We start from the raw sequence: 17,131 nt of genomic DNA, 5'->3' as shown, positions 1-17,131 counted from the left end.
ATGCTGAAAGACCCAGCCACGTTTCATCTTCAATGCCCTTGCCGATGGAAGGAGGTTTTTACTCAAAATTTGACGATACACGGCCCCATTCATTCTTTCCTTCACATGGATCAGTCGTCCTGGTCCCTTAGCAGAAAAACAGCCCCAAAGCATGATGTTTCCACCCCCATGCCCCCAACTCAGCATTCTCTCTCCTCCAAACACGACGAGTAGAGTTTTTACCAAAAAGTTCTATTTTGGTTTCATCTGACCATATGATATTCTCCCAGTCATCGTCTGGATCATCCAAATGCTCTCTAGCAAACTTGAGACGGGCCTTGACATGTACTGGCTTAAGCAGGGGGACTCGTCTGGCACTGCAGGATTTGAGTTCCTGGCGGCGTAGTGTGTTACTGATGGTAGCCTTTGTTACTTTGGTCCCAGCTCTCTGCAGGTCATTCACTAGTTCCCCCCGTGTGGTTCTGGGATTTTTACTCACCGTTCTTGTGATCATTTTGACCCCACGGGGTGAGATCTTGCGTGGAGCCCCAGATCGAAGAAGATTATCAGTGGTCTTGTATGTTTTCCATTTTTTAGTAATTGATCCCACAGTTGACACCAAGCTGTTTACCTATTGCAGATTCAGACTTCCCAGCCTGGTGCAGGTCTATAATTTTGTTTCGGGTGTCCTTTGACAGCTCTCTAGTTTTGGCCATGGTGGAGTTTAGAGTGTGACTGTTTGAGGTTGTGGACAGGTGTCTTTTATACTGATAACGGGTTCAAACAGGTGCCATTAATGAAGGTAACGAGTGGAGGACTGAGGAGCCTCTTACAGAAAAAGTTACAGGTCTGTGAGAGCCAGAAATCTTGCTTGTTTGTAACTGACCAAATACTTATTTTCCACCATATTTTGCAAATAAATTCTTTAAAAATCAGACAGTGTGATTTTCTGGATTTTTTTTTCTCATTTTGTCTCTCATAGTTGAGGTATATCTATGATGAAAATTACCAGCCTCTCTCATCTTTTTGAGTGGGAGAACTTGCACTATTGGTGGCTGACTAAATACTTTTTTGCCCCACTGTAGCTGACCTAATTACTCGTCTCACTCACCTGCCCACCTGTCCGGTTCCCAATTATCACTCATCTTATCCGCCTGGTCCTTATACTTTATATACGGTTCAGTCCCAGCTATCGGGGCCAGATCATTGATGTCGTCTGTCTAGTTTGAGATCATTGCAGATTCTATAGTTGATGTTCTCGTTCTCAGAGGCAGAGTGGTGAAAAGTTTTTAGTTGTCGTAGTGTTCCTGATCATGTCTGGTCTCTTATCCACTGAGCACGCCCTGTTTCTGTTTTTGGCTCAGTGGAGGGAGCGAGTTTTAAAGTAGCGTAGTTTTCCTGTTATCATGCCTCTCAAATACTGAGTTTGCCTATTGCCATCTGAACGATTTGCCTTAACCCTCTGTTGGACTCATGGAACCCTGAACCTTCCTGTTCCTGTTCTGATCGGAGCCCCTTAACGCGTTACGGACTCCTGGATCTCTGAGCCTATCTGTTCTGAACTGTATCCCTGACCTGGCTCGGATTCATAATCGTTCACTGGGGCTGTAGCATCTGCTTCACTACTGGCGGCTCCCGCTGTATCTCGTTTGGTAGTCCATTGGTAGGATTCTGCCTCGTTCTGAAAGGATGGACTGAACTGTTAAACCAGGTAAGTGACCCTCATGCATAATCATCTAACGTCAGATGATCATGGTCACTTACCTGTGTTTCTCCCTAACCAGAGTACCAGAGTACCAGTGATGGGCGGTCCCCCCGCCTCCCCTCTGCTGCAGATCCACAGCTCCACATCCTGATTATTTTTAATTAACGTGTTGAATCTTCCCAATGTCTGTCTTGCCTTGAATATTGGGTCCTAAGTTCTGAGCTCATTACAGTTTCTTTGTCTTTAAAAGTAACTCCATACCTTCTTAGTCTGCACATCCAAAATGGCCTGTTAGCAGATTCAAAAACACAGATGGAGGCTGGTTAATTTTGGGACAGTCCAGAAGTTACAGGTCTAGCACCCCTAGTGGCTAAAAGTTATTGTGCTACTTTAATCTAGAACTGGGCAATTTATGGATAAGCTGATTCGTCGAATTTTCTGTTTTTGATATATTTAATTTTTGGAAAATCTGGACTTTTTTTCTACCCCCCATTGCACTCCTTGGGTTTTCAAAGATCAGGCCAGCATTGGTTCATAACTTTTTCTTATTAGATGGGTATTTATCACTAATAAATGTGCTGTCTGTGTAACGCCACTAGCTGAAAATATTTAGATTGTAAAATGTTCATTGTTTGTTGTGAGACTTTGTTTTACAAGCATTTTCACGGCTTGAATTTTGTTGCCCATTAAACTAAGGTTGCCTCCCAAAGGGGGTGATAAAAATAAAAGCTAGTTTGTGAAATTAATGTATGTTATTTGTTTGTTTTTGTCATGAAACATAAGGGAGAAGGAAAAAAAAATCAGATTAGTTGGGAAAAAAATCCGCAAATTAGATTTTTAAGCAATATCACCCAGCCCGACCTTAATCTTAATATTTTCCGAGGTCTTTTATGGAAATTTACATGGAGAATTGTATTTTTTTTTTTTATCTACAATCTGTATCATACTATCATTCTTTTTTTTATTCAAATTCTTCCAGATAGACTGAGGGGACATCAGTATCTGCTGTGAATATTGAGCCATTGTTTTATTTTCCTCATGAGTGAAATAATATTGGAATGAGGAGGAAATAACCTGCAGCTGTTTTATCTCTGTCATCTTTCTGATACAGAGAAAAAGCCAACCAGCGAGGCCGTGGCAGAGTACCTGGAGGGAAGAAAGAAGTACGAAGACCTCAGGAAACAAAAAAAGAAAAAAGGTTCAAACAGAGAAGAACAGGTAAAGAATCAAGCATGAGGTCTTCTTATCAAAATCCATCCATTTGAGCAGCTCTATTCAAGCTTCTGTAAAAGCTAAAACCAGTGTGTAATGAATCTGCAGACATTGGCGCTACTCAACAGCTTCAAGTCTAAGCTGTCATCAGCGATCACTGAGGGACCAGAGGAGGATGTGGAGGAGCTGGCCGAGGATGATGATAAAGGATGGTTAGTAAGATTAACCTTTTTATTTCCTGTCTTTTATCGAGACTGTGGGATTTCAGCTCTTATCAACATATTAGCTGACATATCGGCTAACCATTGTTCTCAGAGTCACTGTTTCTCATTGGATATCATGAAATGTTAGGCTGGTTTAAACCTGTTTTTTTTAAACCTAAGCTTTCTTTAACATTTACATCCCCCCTCTGTTAGTTCAGTTGTTTATTTGACTAAAACATGTTAATCCAATAGAAGCATAGTTTCAGGCTTTGAAGGTAAAATTGCTCTGGTTACATCGAGTCACGTGACTTGGACCCAAGTCCTTGATTAGCTATGAGTTGACTTGAAAATATATATTTTTTAATTTGTATTTCTATACCAGTGACTTGAATTGGTTTTATTAAGTTTTAAGAAGAAAAAAAAAGATTTTAAAAAGAATGCATGGTCAATTATTTATTTTTAACATTTTAAAACAAAGGACTCAAACGGACTTGAAACTCACTTTTTCAGACTTGAGACTTGACTCCTAACATAATTAGGAGATTTAATAAATATAAATGACCAGATAAGCTGTAGGCAGTGTGAGGTGTTACAGTTAGGGCTGAAAAAATAAATCAGATTAATCATGATTAATTTTTTTTTTTTTTTTTTATAATCTTCAATTTATTTAGTAATTAATCAATTGTTAACTGGAGTATAGATACTCAGATTTAGAGGTGAGGCCCGTACCACAAAGGGAGCTCAACCTTGCAGGATTATTCCCAACCTTTGCAGTTAAACAATTCCAGAACAATGACAATCAGGATCAGCAGTGAAAATATTTTAACGAATCCTGGAGAATCAAAAATGTAGAACCGCTTTTGTTTGATTATCAATTCTTGGTGCTCGACACTATTGACAGCACGTTCATTTAAAACATAAATGTTAATGTTTTACTTTTTTCATTTGCAATCATGCATCAAATCTAAAGTACACTCACATACGTTCTGGTCCTGCGGTGTGTTATGAGGACCATGTGTTGACTTCCATTGATTTTTCAGTCATTTTCAACCCTTTCTAGGCCCAAATCCTGACAACAACCCTACTTCTAATGACTACCAGTCCATGCCTGGTAGGGGATTGGCGCCCTAGTGGTTAGGGCTTAAAGGTTCTGAGTTTGAGTCCCACTCCCACAGAGTGCTACTCTGGGTCCCTGAGCAAGACCCTTAACCCCTGATTGCTCCCCGGGCGCCGCACAATGGCAGCCCACTGCTCCCCAAGGGGATGGGTTAAATGCAGAGGTAAATTTCTCCAATGTGAGATCAATGAAGTTCAATTATTATAATTGTTATTATTATACCTAACCCTAAACCTAGTCCAAACCTTAGTCTTAAACCATAGCTGTTAGCTAAAACGTAACGCCAGGCATAATTTCTTGACTTTGGCAAAAACGGTCCTCAATTTTTTTGTGAAAAAATAGAGACCCCATTGAAACAATTTTACACCAAAGACACTCCACTCGACATTTAAACCTTTCAATCATTCATGCTTAGGTTCTTTTTCACGTTTTTGTCAACCTTTCATTTGACATTTTAAATTCCAGGTTTATTGGCATTTATTCCTTTAAATTTAGTTAATTCCCAGGAATGATTTTTTAGCTTTGAAATTTAGTTACTCATACACAATATGGCAAATGTGCAGATTGTGGTTAAACTACAAATCATTTTTTTTGTAAAAGTAAAAGTAGTGAAAAAAAATAGCGAAATGTCATATGTGACAAACGGGTCCATTATTCTCCTGGGAGTGATGAACCTGATCTGTCGCACTTCTATAGCTCACTGCTATAGATGTGTGTGAAAGTTGCATTTGTGTGTCTATATCTGAATCTGTATGTGTTTGTCAGGCTTAGAATCATACAGCCACCAGATTGGCCATCAGGAAATCAGTCCTGACGCTGTGTTTTCCTCTCATATTCTGTTTTTCACCAAAGATCTCAAACTGCACAGAGCGAAGTTTTGAAATGAATACCATGTGTGTGAATTTGAGTAGAGTGTCTGCAAGCGAGCGAGAGAGAGAGAGATATTAAAATAACAAAATCTGTACTTGCTATTAGTCTTGAGACCCACTCTCGAAGTGCTGTCTGGCAGGGTGTGGGGGGGGCCCCCTAATGAATTTGTGAGAAGCGTGGTCTGGCACTTGGCGCTTCTCTCAGGCAAAGATACTCCTCACTATGCCAGGTAGGGTAGAGGGGTTAGTGGGGAAGCATAGGAGTCTTAGAAATAAAAAAGTGTGGGAAGTCTGTGCCACTCTACGGGAACTGTGAGCAGAATGTAGGTTACAACAGGTCAGAGACTGAAAGTCAAGTCTGGGCCAGAGGAGGTAAACTATTCCATCTGTCTCTGTTTCTACGGGTCCTGGCTTTCCCTCTTCGGTCCCTCCTACCCGTCAGCTAGCGTTCATATCCACACAAAGCCTATTACAGGACTGATTCACGAACTGCTACTGCTCTCACCATCACCTCAATGTTGCCCCTTTAGAAAACGCACAAACTAATTTTGAGAAACTCCTAACGCTGAGTTTTAGCACCATGTGTGACGCCGAGGCCGAATGGTCGGCAGGCTGTCATCACTGAGTCTGGTAGACAAATTATCCGAGGAGGCCTGCTCACCCAGCAGGAGTCCTTAGGGTCTGCCAGACTCTAGCAATGACATCCTAGATGAGCTGTCACAACAAATGAGCACAGAGAAGACAGTCACACTCACACATTGAGAGGCTGATATCAAACCATACTCTGAATAATTCACCAAGCCAGAAAAAGGAGTAAACAATCTGCAGATATAAAATACTATATATGTTGCACAGAGGAATGTGCAGCAGCACAGTTGGTAGAACTGTTTCCTGGCAACAAGGTCCTGAGTTCAAAATCCTCTGCCGAGATACTTTTTACTATGTCGGTGTTCTATCAGATGAGCATACCCGGTCAGACCAGCATACTTATCGTCAATACCTGTTTATCTCTTTAGTTTATCCCTTTAGTTTTTTAAGAAAAATACACTTTAAACCACCTCAATGGGCGTGTATTCGTCGAGTTTTCCCCCGGGGGGTCACATTGAAAAGTCCTTATTTTTGAAGGAAAAGCACTGTACTTTTCAATGAAGATAACTTTAAACTAGTCTTAACTTTAAAGAAATACACTTTATACATTGCTAATGTGATAAATGACTGTTCTAGCTGCAAATGTCTGGTTTTTGGTGCAATATCTGCATAGGTGTATAGAGGCCCAGTTCCAGCAACTATCAATCCAGTGTTCTAATGGTACAATGTGTTTGCTCATTGCCTCAGAAGGCTAATTGATGATTAGTAAACCCTTGTGCAATCATGTTCACACATCTGAAAACAGTTTAGCTCATTACAGAAGCTACAAAACTGACCTTCCTTTGAGCAGATGGAGTTTCTGGAGCATCACATTTGTAGGGTCAATGAAACGCTCAAAAGGGCCAGAAAAAGAGAACTTTCATCTAAAACTCGACAGTCTGTTCTAGTTATTAGAAATGGAGGCTAATGCATGCAAGAAATTGCTAAGAAATTGAAGATTTCCTACAACAGTGTGTACTACTCCCTTCAGAGGACAGCACAAACAGGCTCTAACCAGTGTAGAAAAAGAAGTGGGAGGCCGCGTTGCACAACTGAGCAAGAAGATAAGTACATTAGAGTCTCTAGTTTGAGAAACAGAAGCAGAAACAGATGGTGGTGGTGAATTAGTGTGACTTTTCAGGAAAACACAAAATTGTATGGGTGACCCCAAACTTTTGAAAGGTAGTGTATACCAAAAACTAATCAAAGTTATCACACGAGTATATTTATATGAATACAGCAACAAAAAAACATTATAAAAACACAAAAAACATTTTCTGAGACTGTGTTTATTTAACAAACACCTAGAAAAAGTACACTATATATGATGTTATTTTCCATGTGAATCCCAAATTGTTCATTTCTAAAAAGTGATTTAAATCAGTCCTACCTGTCTTTATCCATACTGGGTCAGATCCTGATGTTTGAAAAAGTACTCTTCGCTATAATCTCTACCTCACTGCCTCACTGACTACTAGCTACATCACTTATATCACTGTAACAGGGGCGAAAATCCCAGGACCCCAAACCCATAAATTTTGGTGATGCTAATTGGCTAAATATTTCACAATAAACACTTTTTGAGCACCAGGTTCAAATGCAACGTCTATAGGAGACGGCATCAAGAGTGCAGAGAGTAGTTTGAGTCTTGCTGTATTTCTAGCTTTGGGAGCAGCACATTTTGAGCATTCAAGTATCCAGCATTCAGAACGGTGGACTTTGGAGGGAGGTATCCTTTTTATAATTTTGCACTTTTGTGTTAAGGTTTTCTGAATTGATCAAGAAACTACTTCTGTTAATACTTGGAAGCCTGAATGGAGTAAAGCTAGAGATAAGCCATATGTGGTTGGATCTTAAAACTGTGTTTTTCTCCTTTTTCTTTGTATGTTAGTTGTTTGCAAAGCCGGGAGTTTAAACCAAAGAGTCTTTCTCTCTCCGCTAGATAACCATGCTTTTAAGCCTGCAAAAACATCTGAATCACAAAAAATAAATCAGTTTTCTCTGAACACTTGGGATTTCCATCCTTGGAAGTTCAATAGAAACTGACTTTAGAAACAACTATGAAATGTACCCTAAAACAGTTCTCTAAGGAACTACATGCACATTAACTTAAAAATAGTGAAACATTGAGCGCCAATCAGCAGAGCAAAGGAAAATACCTTCTTAAAGGAATAGTACACCCAAAACATGATTAGCCTTCATTTTCTACTCACCCCCATGCTGAACAACACTCTGGAGTACTTTTTTGATATCTCAAATGCATCTGGAGATCTGGGAGGCTTCTTGCTGTCTGCTGACATTCAAATAATGGAGGTCTATGGTGACCGAGACAGAAAGGTCCATAAAAGTCCACAAAAAACGTGTCAATATTCCTCCATACTGCTCGTCCAATGTATTCCAAGTGTCCTGAGTGGGTAGCATCCAGAATTTACTCGAAACGAAGTCATTTAGAATGTTTTTAGAGCATAAACAGTAGTGTATAGGATTTCCTGAAAGCACGCACATGCGCGTTCACGACGCTACGGAAGCCGGCAGACCAAACCAGATGAAAGTGCGCATTCAGCTCGGCAAAGAACTCATGCTCTTCCTCAACACTGAAGTCCTCAGACATTTTTCTTTCGTTGTTTCTTTCTTTGCACAGGTAAACAGCACATTTCTTCTTCTACGCTTGCATTATTGGCAGAGCAGACGCTGAATGCGCACTTTCATCTGGTTTGGTCTGCCGGCTTCCGTAGCGTCGTGAACGCGCATGTGCGTGCTTTCAGGAAATCCTATACACTACTGTTTATGCTCTAAAAACATTCTAAATGAATTCGTTTCGAGTAAATTCTGGATGCTACCCACTCAGGACACTTGGAATACATTGGACGAGCAGTATGGAGGAATATTGACACGTTTTTTGTGGACTTTTATGGACCTTTCTGTCTCGGGCACCATAGACCTCCATTATTTGAATGTCAGCAGACAGCAAGAAGCCTCCCAGATCTCCAGATGCATTTGAGATATCAAAAAAGTACTCCAGAGTGTTGTTCAGCATGGGGGTGAGTAGAAAATGAAGGCTAATCATGTTTTGGGTGTACTATTCCTTTAACAGGTTGTTGTCTCTTCTGACCTTCCACATCTTATACTTATGTACTTTGGGTCTGATTTCTTGAAGTAAAGCAAAAATCTGATGATGGTGGAATCGTTGGTTTGCTTTAGCCTGGGTGGTTGAAATGTGGATCTGCCTGGAATGTTTGGCAAACTCTTTACACTCATTGTGTGCAGGTTCCCTTTTATACCGATCAGTTCCAACATGCCTCCACTGTGACTGACCATACACACGTGCATTTAATTTCTGATTTTTTTCACTGATAGGATAGACAGCGATAGAGACAACCTCACTGAAGCTGACCAGTTAGAGAAATATGTGCTTCTGAGGAGGGGGGGGGCAGCTTCCCAAGGCTTTTTATGCAAAACACTATATTATGTAAACTGGTAGAATCCTGGAATGTATTTGTTTCAAACATTTACTGTGGGAAGTTGGCAGGTTTTGTTCTTCAGATGCGTTGGGTCTTGAACACCTTTTAAGAGATTGTTGTGTAGGAAGTTGACAAATTTGGTGAAAAATCAGTGTTTTCCAGGTTTGGATAAAAAATACACATACCGTAAATTCCGGACTATAAGCCGCTACTTTTTTCCCACTGTTTGAACACTGCGGCCTATAATACAGTGCGGCTAATACCATGGGCGTAGGTTTGCATAGGGACCATAGGGACATGTCCCTACCAAAATTTTGAACCAACCTAAATGTCCCTACCAATAATTGGATGTGAGCAACATGTTTATAATTTACAGCAGTAGTTGTTGCAGCAGAGGCTTCTTTTTCTCTCACAGCTCCTCTGCCTGGTCTCTCCTGTCCCTTTCATGTAGCAGCGCATGGAACTGTGCTGCGCTGTTTAACTCAACTCTCATTGGTTGGTCTGCCTTAAGTTCCGCCTTCTCTCTCTCTGATTGGCTGTTTTCTAGTCAGCCTGCGCTTGGAGCACAACATTGAAAATTTATTCACACTAGAATGCTGCGGTTACTACAATTAATATTAGGCTACAAAACTAGTCCCAATAAAAAAAATGAATATCATGTACACTAAAAAACAAAAACCTTTTTTTTTTTCTTTTATAAAACGAAATATTCTGAGTCAGCCAGGAGTTCTGAAGACTGCTGGAAAAATGGGCAAATAAAGGCTGTAAGCATCAACATTTCTGATTCTTAGCCACAGCCACCTAAAAAAGAAAATGTGAGGGTTTCTTTTTTACCGATATTTAGTTAATATTACTGTTTTCATTTTTTTGTTTTTATTTTTACAATTTTGATATAATAACTGATCTAAGTGGGTTGCTCCTGGGGAAAGGCACATTTTACATTTATATTACTGTATGTTTTAAAGTCTCTATTCTCCAGTTAATGATGAATCACTTACTAAATTAGTTGACAGTTTTTGAAATAATTAATTAATATGATTCATTTTTTTCAGCCCCAGATGAAATACATGAAATGGGCTACACAGAGTAACTACAGCCCAGATGTTCAACTTTTATAGTGAAGTTAATATTTTAATGAATGTATTATTTTGCTTGATACAGAGAGAGAATAGTAGGTACAAATATTAGAGTGGGGTTTAACTCTGCACAATTCTATATCTTCAAAAGAAAATACTGTATTTACCTTCTCTCTTAGTCGTTCAAATGAAACCATTTTCAAAGTGGAAAACAGTCCTAATTCCACATTCATCAGAGCCGGTGATACTTCAAACATTGATAAACAGCATCTAATGAGTGTAGAGCTTATAACATTTTTATTAATGGAGCAAAATGTTTTTCTCTTTTAACAATGAATTCCTCTTATCAGTACGGATGCTCACATTGAGCATAAAAAAGGACATGCATATTGCATAGCACCAATGACACCAGGCCAATAGTGTCCCTACCAAAGTTCAAATCAAACCTACGCCCTTGGCTAATACATGTTTTTGTTCATGTCACAAAAAACAGACCAATAAAATTTATGAGTATTCACAGAGGCCAGTGGGTTCTCAATGCTAGGAGCCGTGTGAAAACATCCAACATCACCGGCGGGTTTCAGAAGGCTGGGCTGCTGCGGGATGAAGAGGACTGCGAGTGCTCAAGTGAGAGCGACAAAGATGAGACTGAAGTCAGTGACAGCATCCTAAGCTGTTCCATTCAGACACAGAGGAAGAGGACTTTGAGGGTTTTAGTGCGCAGGAGGAAGAAGAAAGTGATTAATGACTTTTCCTGGTCGGCTGCAATGTTCTGTGCGTTGTTCAATTAAAAGTACCGGTATATGCAGCGTTATTTGCGTGTTACTGACACATACGTATATTTAAAAGTGTTACAGTTTGAAAAAAAAAAGCATTCATAATATGTACCGTATTTGTTTGTTTTATCATACGGATTAAATCAAATGTTAAAAAAATGCTCACATGTAATATCTTTATTTGTAAATATCTCATACAACGTTGGAAACCTGCGGCTTAAAATCCGGTGTGGCTTATAAAAGTACAAAATTGATTTTCTTTCTAAAATTAGAGCGTGCAGCTTCTAATCAGGTGCGCTCTATAGTTCGGAATTTACGGTACTATATTTCTATATGGAAATAGATATATTATCTTCCTTCTTTTACTCTGTTTCTCTTTCTTTTTTCCTTCCTTCCTTCTTTCCTTCCTTCCTTCCTTCCTTCCTTCCTTCCTTCCTTCCTTCCTTCTTTCCTTCCTTCCCTCCTTCCTTCTTTCCTTCCTTCCTTCCTTCCCGTTCTATTGTCATTTTCTTTCCCTCCTTGTCTACTACCTTACTTATTTTCTTCCCCTGTCTTTTCTTTTTTCTTTTTGGTGATTTGTTTTACCAAGTTAGGTATTTTCCATTGTAGAAGCATCTGCCATAAATATAGTGGACTCAGTAGTGTGAAAGTCTGACAGCTCTGGAAAGCGGAGACTGGAACAATCTTGAACATGCGTTGGAAGCCTTTACGCTGATTATTTTTGTAGATTTTTAGTTAATGGTGTTAATAATAGAGCTGATAAGTGGATGTGTGGAAACAGCCAAAGGAACATCTGCTTGAACTTTCAGTCGAAGTCTTTCCTCAGACATAGGAGCACGTAGCTGTTTGACAACAGACTTTCTCCCCTTCGTTCTCGCATCAGTCTTCTGTCAGCAGAAGAAATGTTGTCGTTTGTTATCCTTGAAATGCCTGACACTGATATTTTTCCAGAGGAATGTAGTGATTCTTGAAACTATCTTGGTGGTGAAATCAGGGAGCATCTCTGCTCACAACTCAGACAGATCAGATCCTTGTAAATGGAAACATACGTATCCAGCCAAATTTTCAATGTGTCTATTTTCATTTCATCCAGCTTCACTGTTTTGGTTCAACTTGTGTTGTTAACCTTGGCTAGTTAACCACTTAAGCCTGGCATAAACTGTAAGTTTTTTGTTTTTTTTATCGTTGCATGCAGCTGCAGCTCACACTGTACGACTAAATCGCAGGGTTTAAAAGTTCACAGCTCACGATGTATGTTCTCACACTGTGCGGCCCGACGCTCTGATGCGATCTTCCTGCTCACACTGTACGTCTTAAAACCACGTCTGACTCAGCTCCGCAGTGAGATGGCGATACTCGGAAGTTCTATCTGGAAGCCAAACGCGTGGAACCACAAAAAGACGGAAGTGTCGATGCCTCCTGATAAATATGAAGCTCACTAGAGAGAGAGTTGCTGCCTTGGCAATTTGTGCAATTTTGTGCTGAAAGCCGCTAAAAGAAAAGGCAACAACGTATTTGGACAAAGACATGGCTGAGCAAACATGGCTACTAAAGTCTGTGAATTTTAGAGAAAGAACTGCATTTCACTCGCACCCCCGCGACGCTTCTATGTTTTCGTCTGAGAGGAAGAAGAAGAAGAATCCTTGTTTGTGCACTGGGTGATTTACCCACGACCACCTTACGACGGCCGACTAAATTCAAACATTTTTACTTTTTCCCGACATTACAATTCCTGATCAGGAGGTGGTCGTGAGAGGCTAATCGCCCACCGCTACCCAATGTATACTACACAATGAACGACGCATGATCCGGCTGAAAGTCGGCCCGATCGAAATATTCTCGCACGACTGGAGGGGAAACGTCGTACAGCGTATGCCGGACTTTAACAGATAAGACAATCATAACTGGTCACCAATAGATAACTTTCTTCATATCTTTGTATATCATTATAAATCTTCCAATTGACATTATTGCAATGTTATGAACCTTTAAAGTCATAAGGAAGTCATATTTAAATGTCTAATCATTCTGGCTTAAACATGTTTATAAATGTGCTCTTTATCAGACGATACTGTCCCAAAATTTGGAAAATTTCTATTTTAAAAGAAAATCCTGTCTTAAAATCAGTGGGGTTTTTTTTTATTATCTTAAGGCCAGTTAGTTATATGTCAGCTTGTACACCTAAATTCGGCCAATCATATATCAACGTTCATCTGTCAATCAAATTTTTTCAGGCATAACATCTCAATTCATATGTCGCAGCTAATATACGCAATGGTTCGAATAAGAAATAGGAATCATTTCCTTTCCCATTGAGTTCCGTCTCAGTGTTCACGGGGATGGACGTCTGTGTCTTCAGCAGGCGTAGAGCTAACAGAACTGGTAGGTTTGCGAGGCAAGGGCTCAAACATGTACGGCTGTAAGCCTTCTACACCAAACCAAGCTTCTGCTGCCCTGGCGTCCTCTTCCACAACAACTTCGTCCCCGCTTTCCTCCTCTAAATAAAAAATGTATGATGGAGGAGACTCATCCATGACCTCCGACACTAAATTCTCCTCCTCTTGCATGTTTCCTCTGTCCATAGCGTTCCTTGACAGTGTTGTTTCTAAGTCACCAATTAAGTGCTACTTGTTCCCAATGTAATTTTCCATTGGGAACCTACTAGCACTAAGTAGCTAACTGGTTAGCAAGATGCTTCCGATGAACCTTGTGAACCTTCCGCCACAACAATCCCGCCCTCATGATAAACGACTCACATTAACTTTATTCACTCGTGTAAAGTCGGTCACCACTCAGGAGAATTCGGAAATGCAACGGTTGGAACGGCCGTTTACCTACAACTTTAAAAGTCTTCATGTATTAACTATTCCTAATTTTCTAAAAGTAAATCTTAATTTTGCTTGTTATTTCTTTCTTTAACTTACATCTTTTTATACAGTAATTAACAGGTAAAAACACAATAAACACTGTAAAAACCAGCACTTTTGAAGAATGAACTGGAGATTTTTTTTTTATTAAACAAAAAAATGTTTGCTTGTGTCTCATGGACTCTTTGAACTATGCTAACGTAAAGAGAGCTTCACTTTATCTTAATACTGTTGCTTTAAAAGATAAGTCCCTTCATGATGCCCATCTCCTGTTTGAACAGGGTGTACTGTAAAGGCATTCTTCATGCTGTGTACTGTTACAATACTAAACATGCTTGATGAACCCAGTAACCTCAGCTGACAGCAGTTTGGGCTCTGATCACCCTTTAAATTGGATAAAAATCTGCCCTCTGGCTAAATTCCTTTAAATGTTCAAACTGTTATCTCATAATTACATTTGTCCAATTGGTAATTGTCTTTATGACCCTTGTAAAATGTTTGCGTTTTTTGTCAGTGTTCTCAGAGCTGAGGAACCTCATTTATATTAATAAAGCTGAGATTCAGGAGGATTATGCAACTTTATGTTGTCAGCGATTCGTCTTAGTGACATAGAAACATGTTTTTTTTCTTAGAAATCTCCTGATTTTATTAACACATCTTTTCAAATTAGAAGTATTAGAAGGATTTTATTAGTGAAAGAAAGTTAAAATTACTTTAATTACTTCCAGCGGTAACTAATGAATCAGCTGTGATTAATCCGTTTTTGATAAGCTGTGTTTAAAGGGTTATATAATAGTTTTTATTTTTGTCTTTGAGGAATCAGAATACCTCCTCAGCTTTAGGTCCTGTTTCATGAACACCAAAGCTCATATAGTTTCTGAGCACTATTTGTTCTCCATCCCTCATGGAATCCAATATTGCTTTTCACTTTTTCACATCGTATCTTGGACTTTTCCTTTTTCTTTTGGCACCAGGAACACAATTGCTGATGGTTTTCCTGTTTTTCTTTTTTATTTCTTTTATTATTATTTTTATTTTTTTCCAGTTTTTATAAAAAAGCTTGAGTCACCTGGTCTGGCTATGGTATATTTTTAAAAAGTGTTCTGGCTACTAACAAATAGACCAAATGAATTGTAACAAAGATGAGTGAGTGAATTAATTTAGGTATGTATATATGTGTGTGTATATATATATATATATATATATATATATATATATATATATATATATATATATATATATATATATATATATATATATATATATATATATATATATATATATTTGGTTCACGGTTTCGTTGTCACGGTTTTCGGTTCGGTTCGGTATATGTTTATTGTTACACCAAAAAAAAAAAAATTAATAAAAATTATTAAAAAAAAGAATGAAAAAAAAAATGAATGAGATTAATGAAAAAAAATCCCCAAAAATTAATGAATTGTAATTATTTTTATTGATTTGCGGAAACCCTGGATCATTTCCGTATGTTTTGCTGCTTTGAATTTAATCATCTCTCGCATGCTCTCTACGATCTCCAAGGAACTCAGAGCGGAGCGGACGGGAGCCACAGTGGAGGCTGTAGGCTTTGCTTTGAGCAGGCAGTCTGGAGCGCAGCGGGGTGGAGTGGAGCGCTGATGGAGTATGTGGGATTTCGGGGTTAGCATGACATGTTGGTCGTGTTGCTGTTAGCATAAACAAAACGTGTTGCACAATGCTTGCACACTGTTGCACTTTTATCCGCAACACCCCGTTACTGCGCGTTACTCAGGTCGCACAATGAACCTTTTTTTTCATGATAGGACTCGTGCGCGCCTTGTCATGAGAGAGGGGAGGATGAGAATGGCTGATGTATAGTGAGATTCCGTCTCTCAGTTGGGTAGGTGGGTGTTTCCACTGGTGGGTGTTAACGTACAGCACACACAGAGAGATGGAGAGTGAGTATGACTCCAGCGGCAAAAAAACGTTTTCCAGATGGAAATACTGGTGTTACGTCGAGCTGCGTGTCCCCATCACATACGGTTTCCTCTGCATCTCCGCACAGCGCAGGATTCACCGCGCAAGCGACAGGAAACGCGCATGCCCGCTAAAGGCGCGCAACAGTCGCCCTGTGCTCGCGCCACAGGAGAACTATGGAGAGCCTACATGGAGAAAGGGAGAAGGATGGATGGATGGATGGATGGATGGATGGAGACTGCCTTTTCAACCTACTGTATTTTTTATTTTAAACATTATTTGATGGCCTTTTTGGCAGGGATGGAGATCCATATTTTATGTCACACACAGAGTATACATCTAGATAGATAGATGTTGCAGTATCTATAACAACCCAAACACACAGGATTTCAGAATTAGACATCCCCAGTTATTAATTTCATATACTCACCAGATCTGAATGTCCTGTTAAAAAACTTCACATGGCGTTCCCCCCTGATGTCATTTATGTTGAGTTGCAATAAATGCTAAACTCTCTGCAGGTTCTTGTCTTTGTCGTCCGCTCTGTTCAGCTGGCTTTGGAAACACACGGCGAGAAGGTGGGGGCCGGGTGGTGAGGGTTACAGGGGCGAGAAACGCAAAAGTAACGCAATAGTTACTTTTACTAGTAACTAGTTACTTTTATTGTGGAGTAACTCAGTTAGTAACTCAGTTACTTTTAGTAACTCAGTTACTTTTTGGGAGAAGTAACTAGTAACTATAACTAATTACTTTTTCAAAGTAACGTGCCCAACACTGTATATATATATATATATATATATATATATATATATATATATATATATATATATATATATATATATATATATATATATTGGGGTCACCCAAAAAATTTTGTGTTTTCCTGAAAAGTCACACTCATTCACCACCATATGTTGTGAAATGAATAGAAAATAGAGTCAATACATTGAAGAGGTTAGAAATAAATATTTGTTTTTGAAATAAGATTTTTTTTACATCAAACTTTGCTTTCATCAAAGAATCTTCCATTTGCAACAATTACAGCATTGCATCCTTTGGCATTCTAGCTGTTAATTTGTTGAGGTAATCTGGAGAAATTGCACCACACGCTTCCAGAAGCAGCTCCCACAAGTTGGATTGGTTGGATGGGCACTTCTTGTGTCCATACGGTCAAGCTGCTCCCACAACAGCTCAATGGGGTTCAGATCTGGTGACTGCGCTGGCCACTCCATTACCGATAGAATACCAGCTGCCTGCTTCTGCTCTAAATAGTTCTTGCACAATTT

General features: G+C 39.4%; 1 protein-coding gene across 1 annotated transcript in view; it reads left to right on the top strand.

Moving 5' to 3' along the window:
• The window catches only part of cwc27 (CWC27 spliceosome associated cyclophilin), a 72,546-nt gene that overhangs the window by 53,919 nt on the left and 1,496 nt on the right, over positions 1–17,131 (top strand). Inside the window, exons 12-13 of the mRNA XM_038303505.1 lie at positions 2,796–2,902; positions 3,005–3,108. Of these exons, the coding sequence (XP_038159433.1) occupies positions 2,796–2,902; positions 3,005–3,108 (211 nt within the window). The remainder of the gene's footprint in view (positions 1–2,795; positions 2,903–3,004; positions 3,109–17,131) is intronic.

The sequence above is a fragment of the Cyprinodon tularosa genome, unplaced genomic scaffold (assembly GCF_016077235.1).
Source record: "Cyprinodon tularosa strain WSP-4 unplaced genomic scaffold, ASM1607723v1 ctg511, whole genome shotgun sequence".
Taxonomy (NCBI): Eukaryota; Metazoa; Chordata; class Actinopteri; order Cyprinodontiformes; family Cyprinodontidae; genus Cyprinodon; species Cyprinodon tularosa.
The sequence above is the reverse complement of the archived record's forward strand: the minus strand, read 5'-3'. Positions and strand labels throughout refer to the sequence as shown.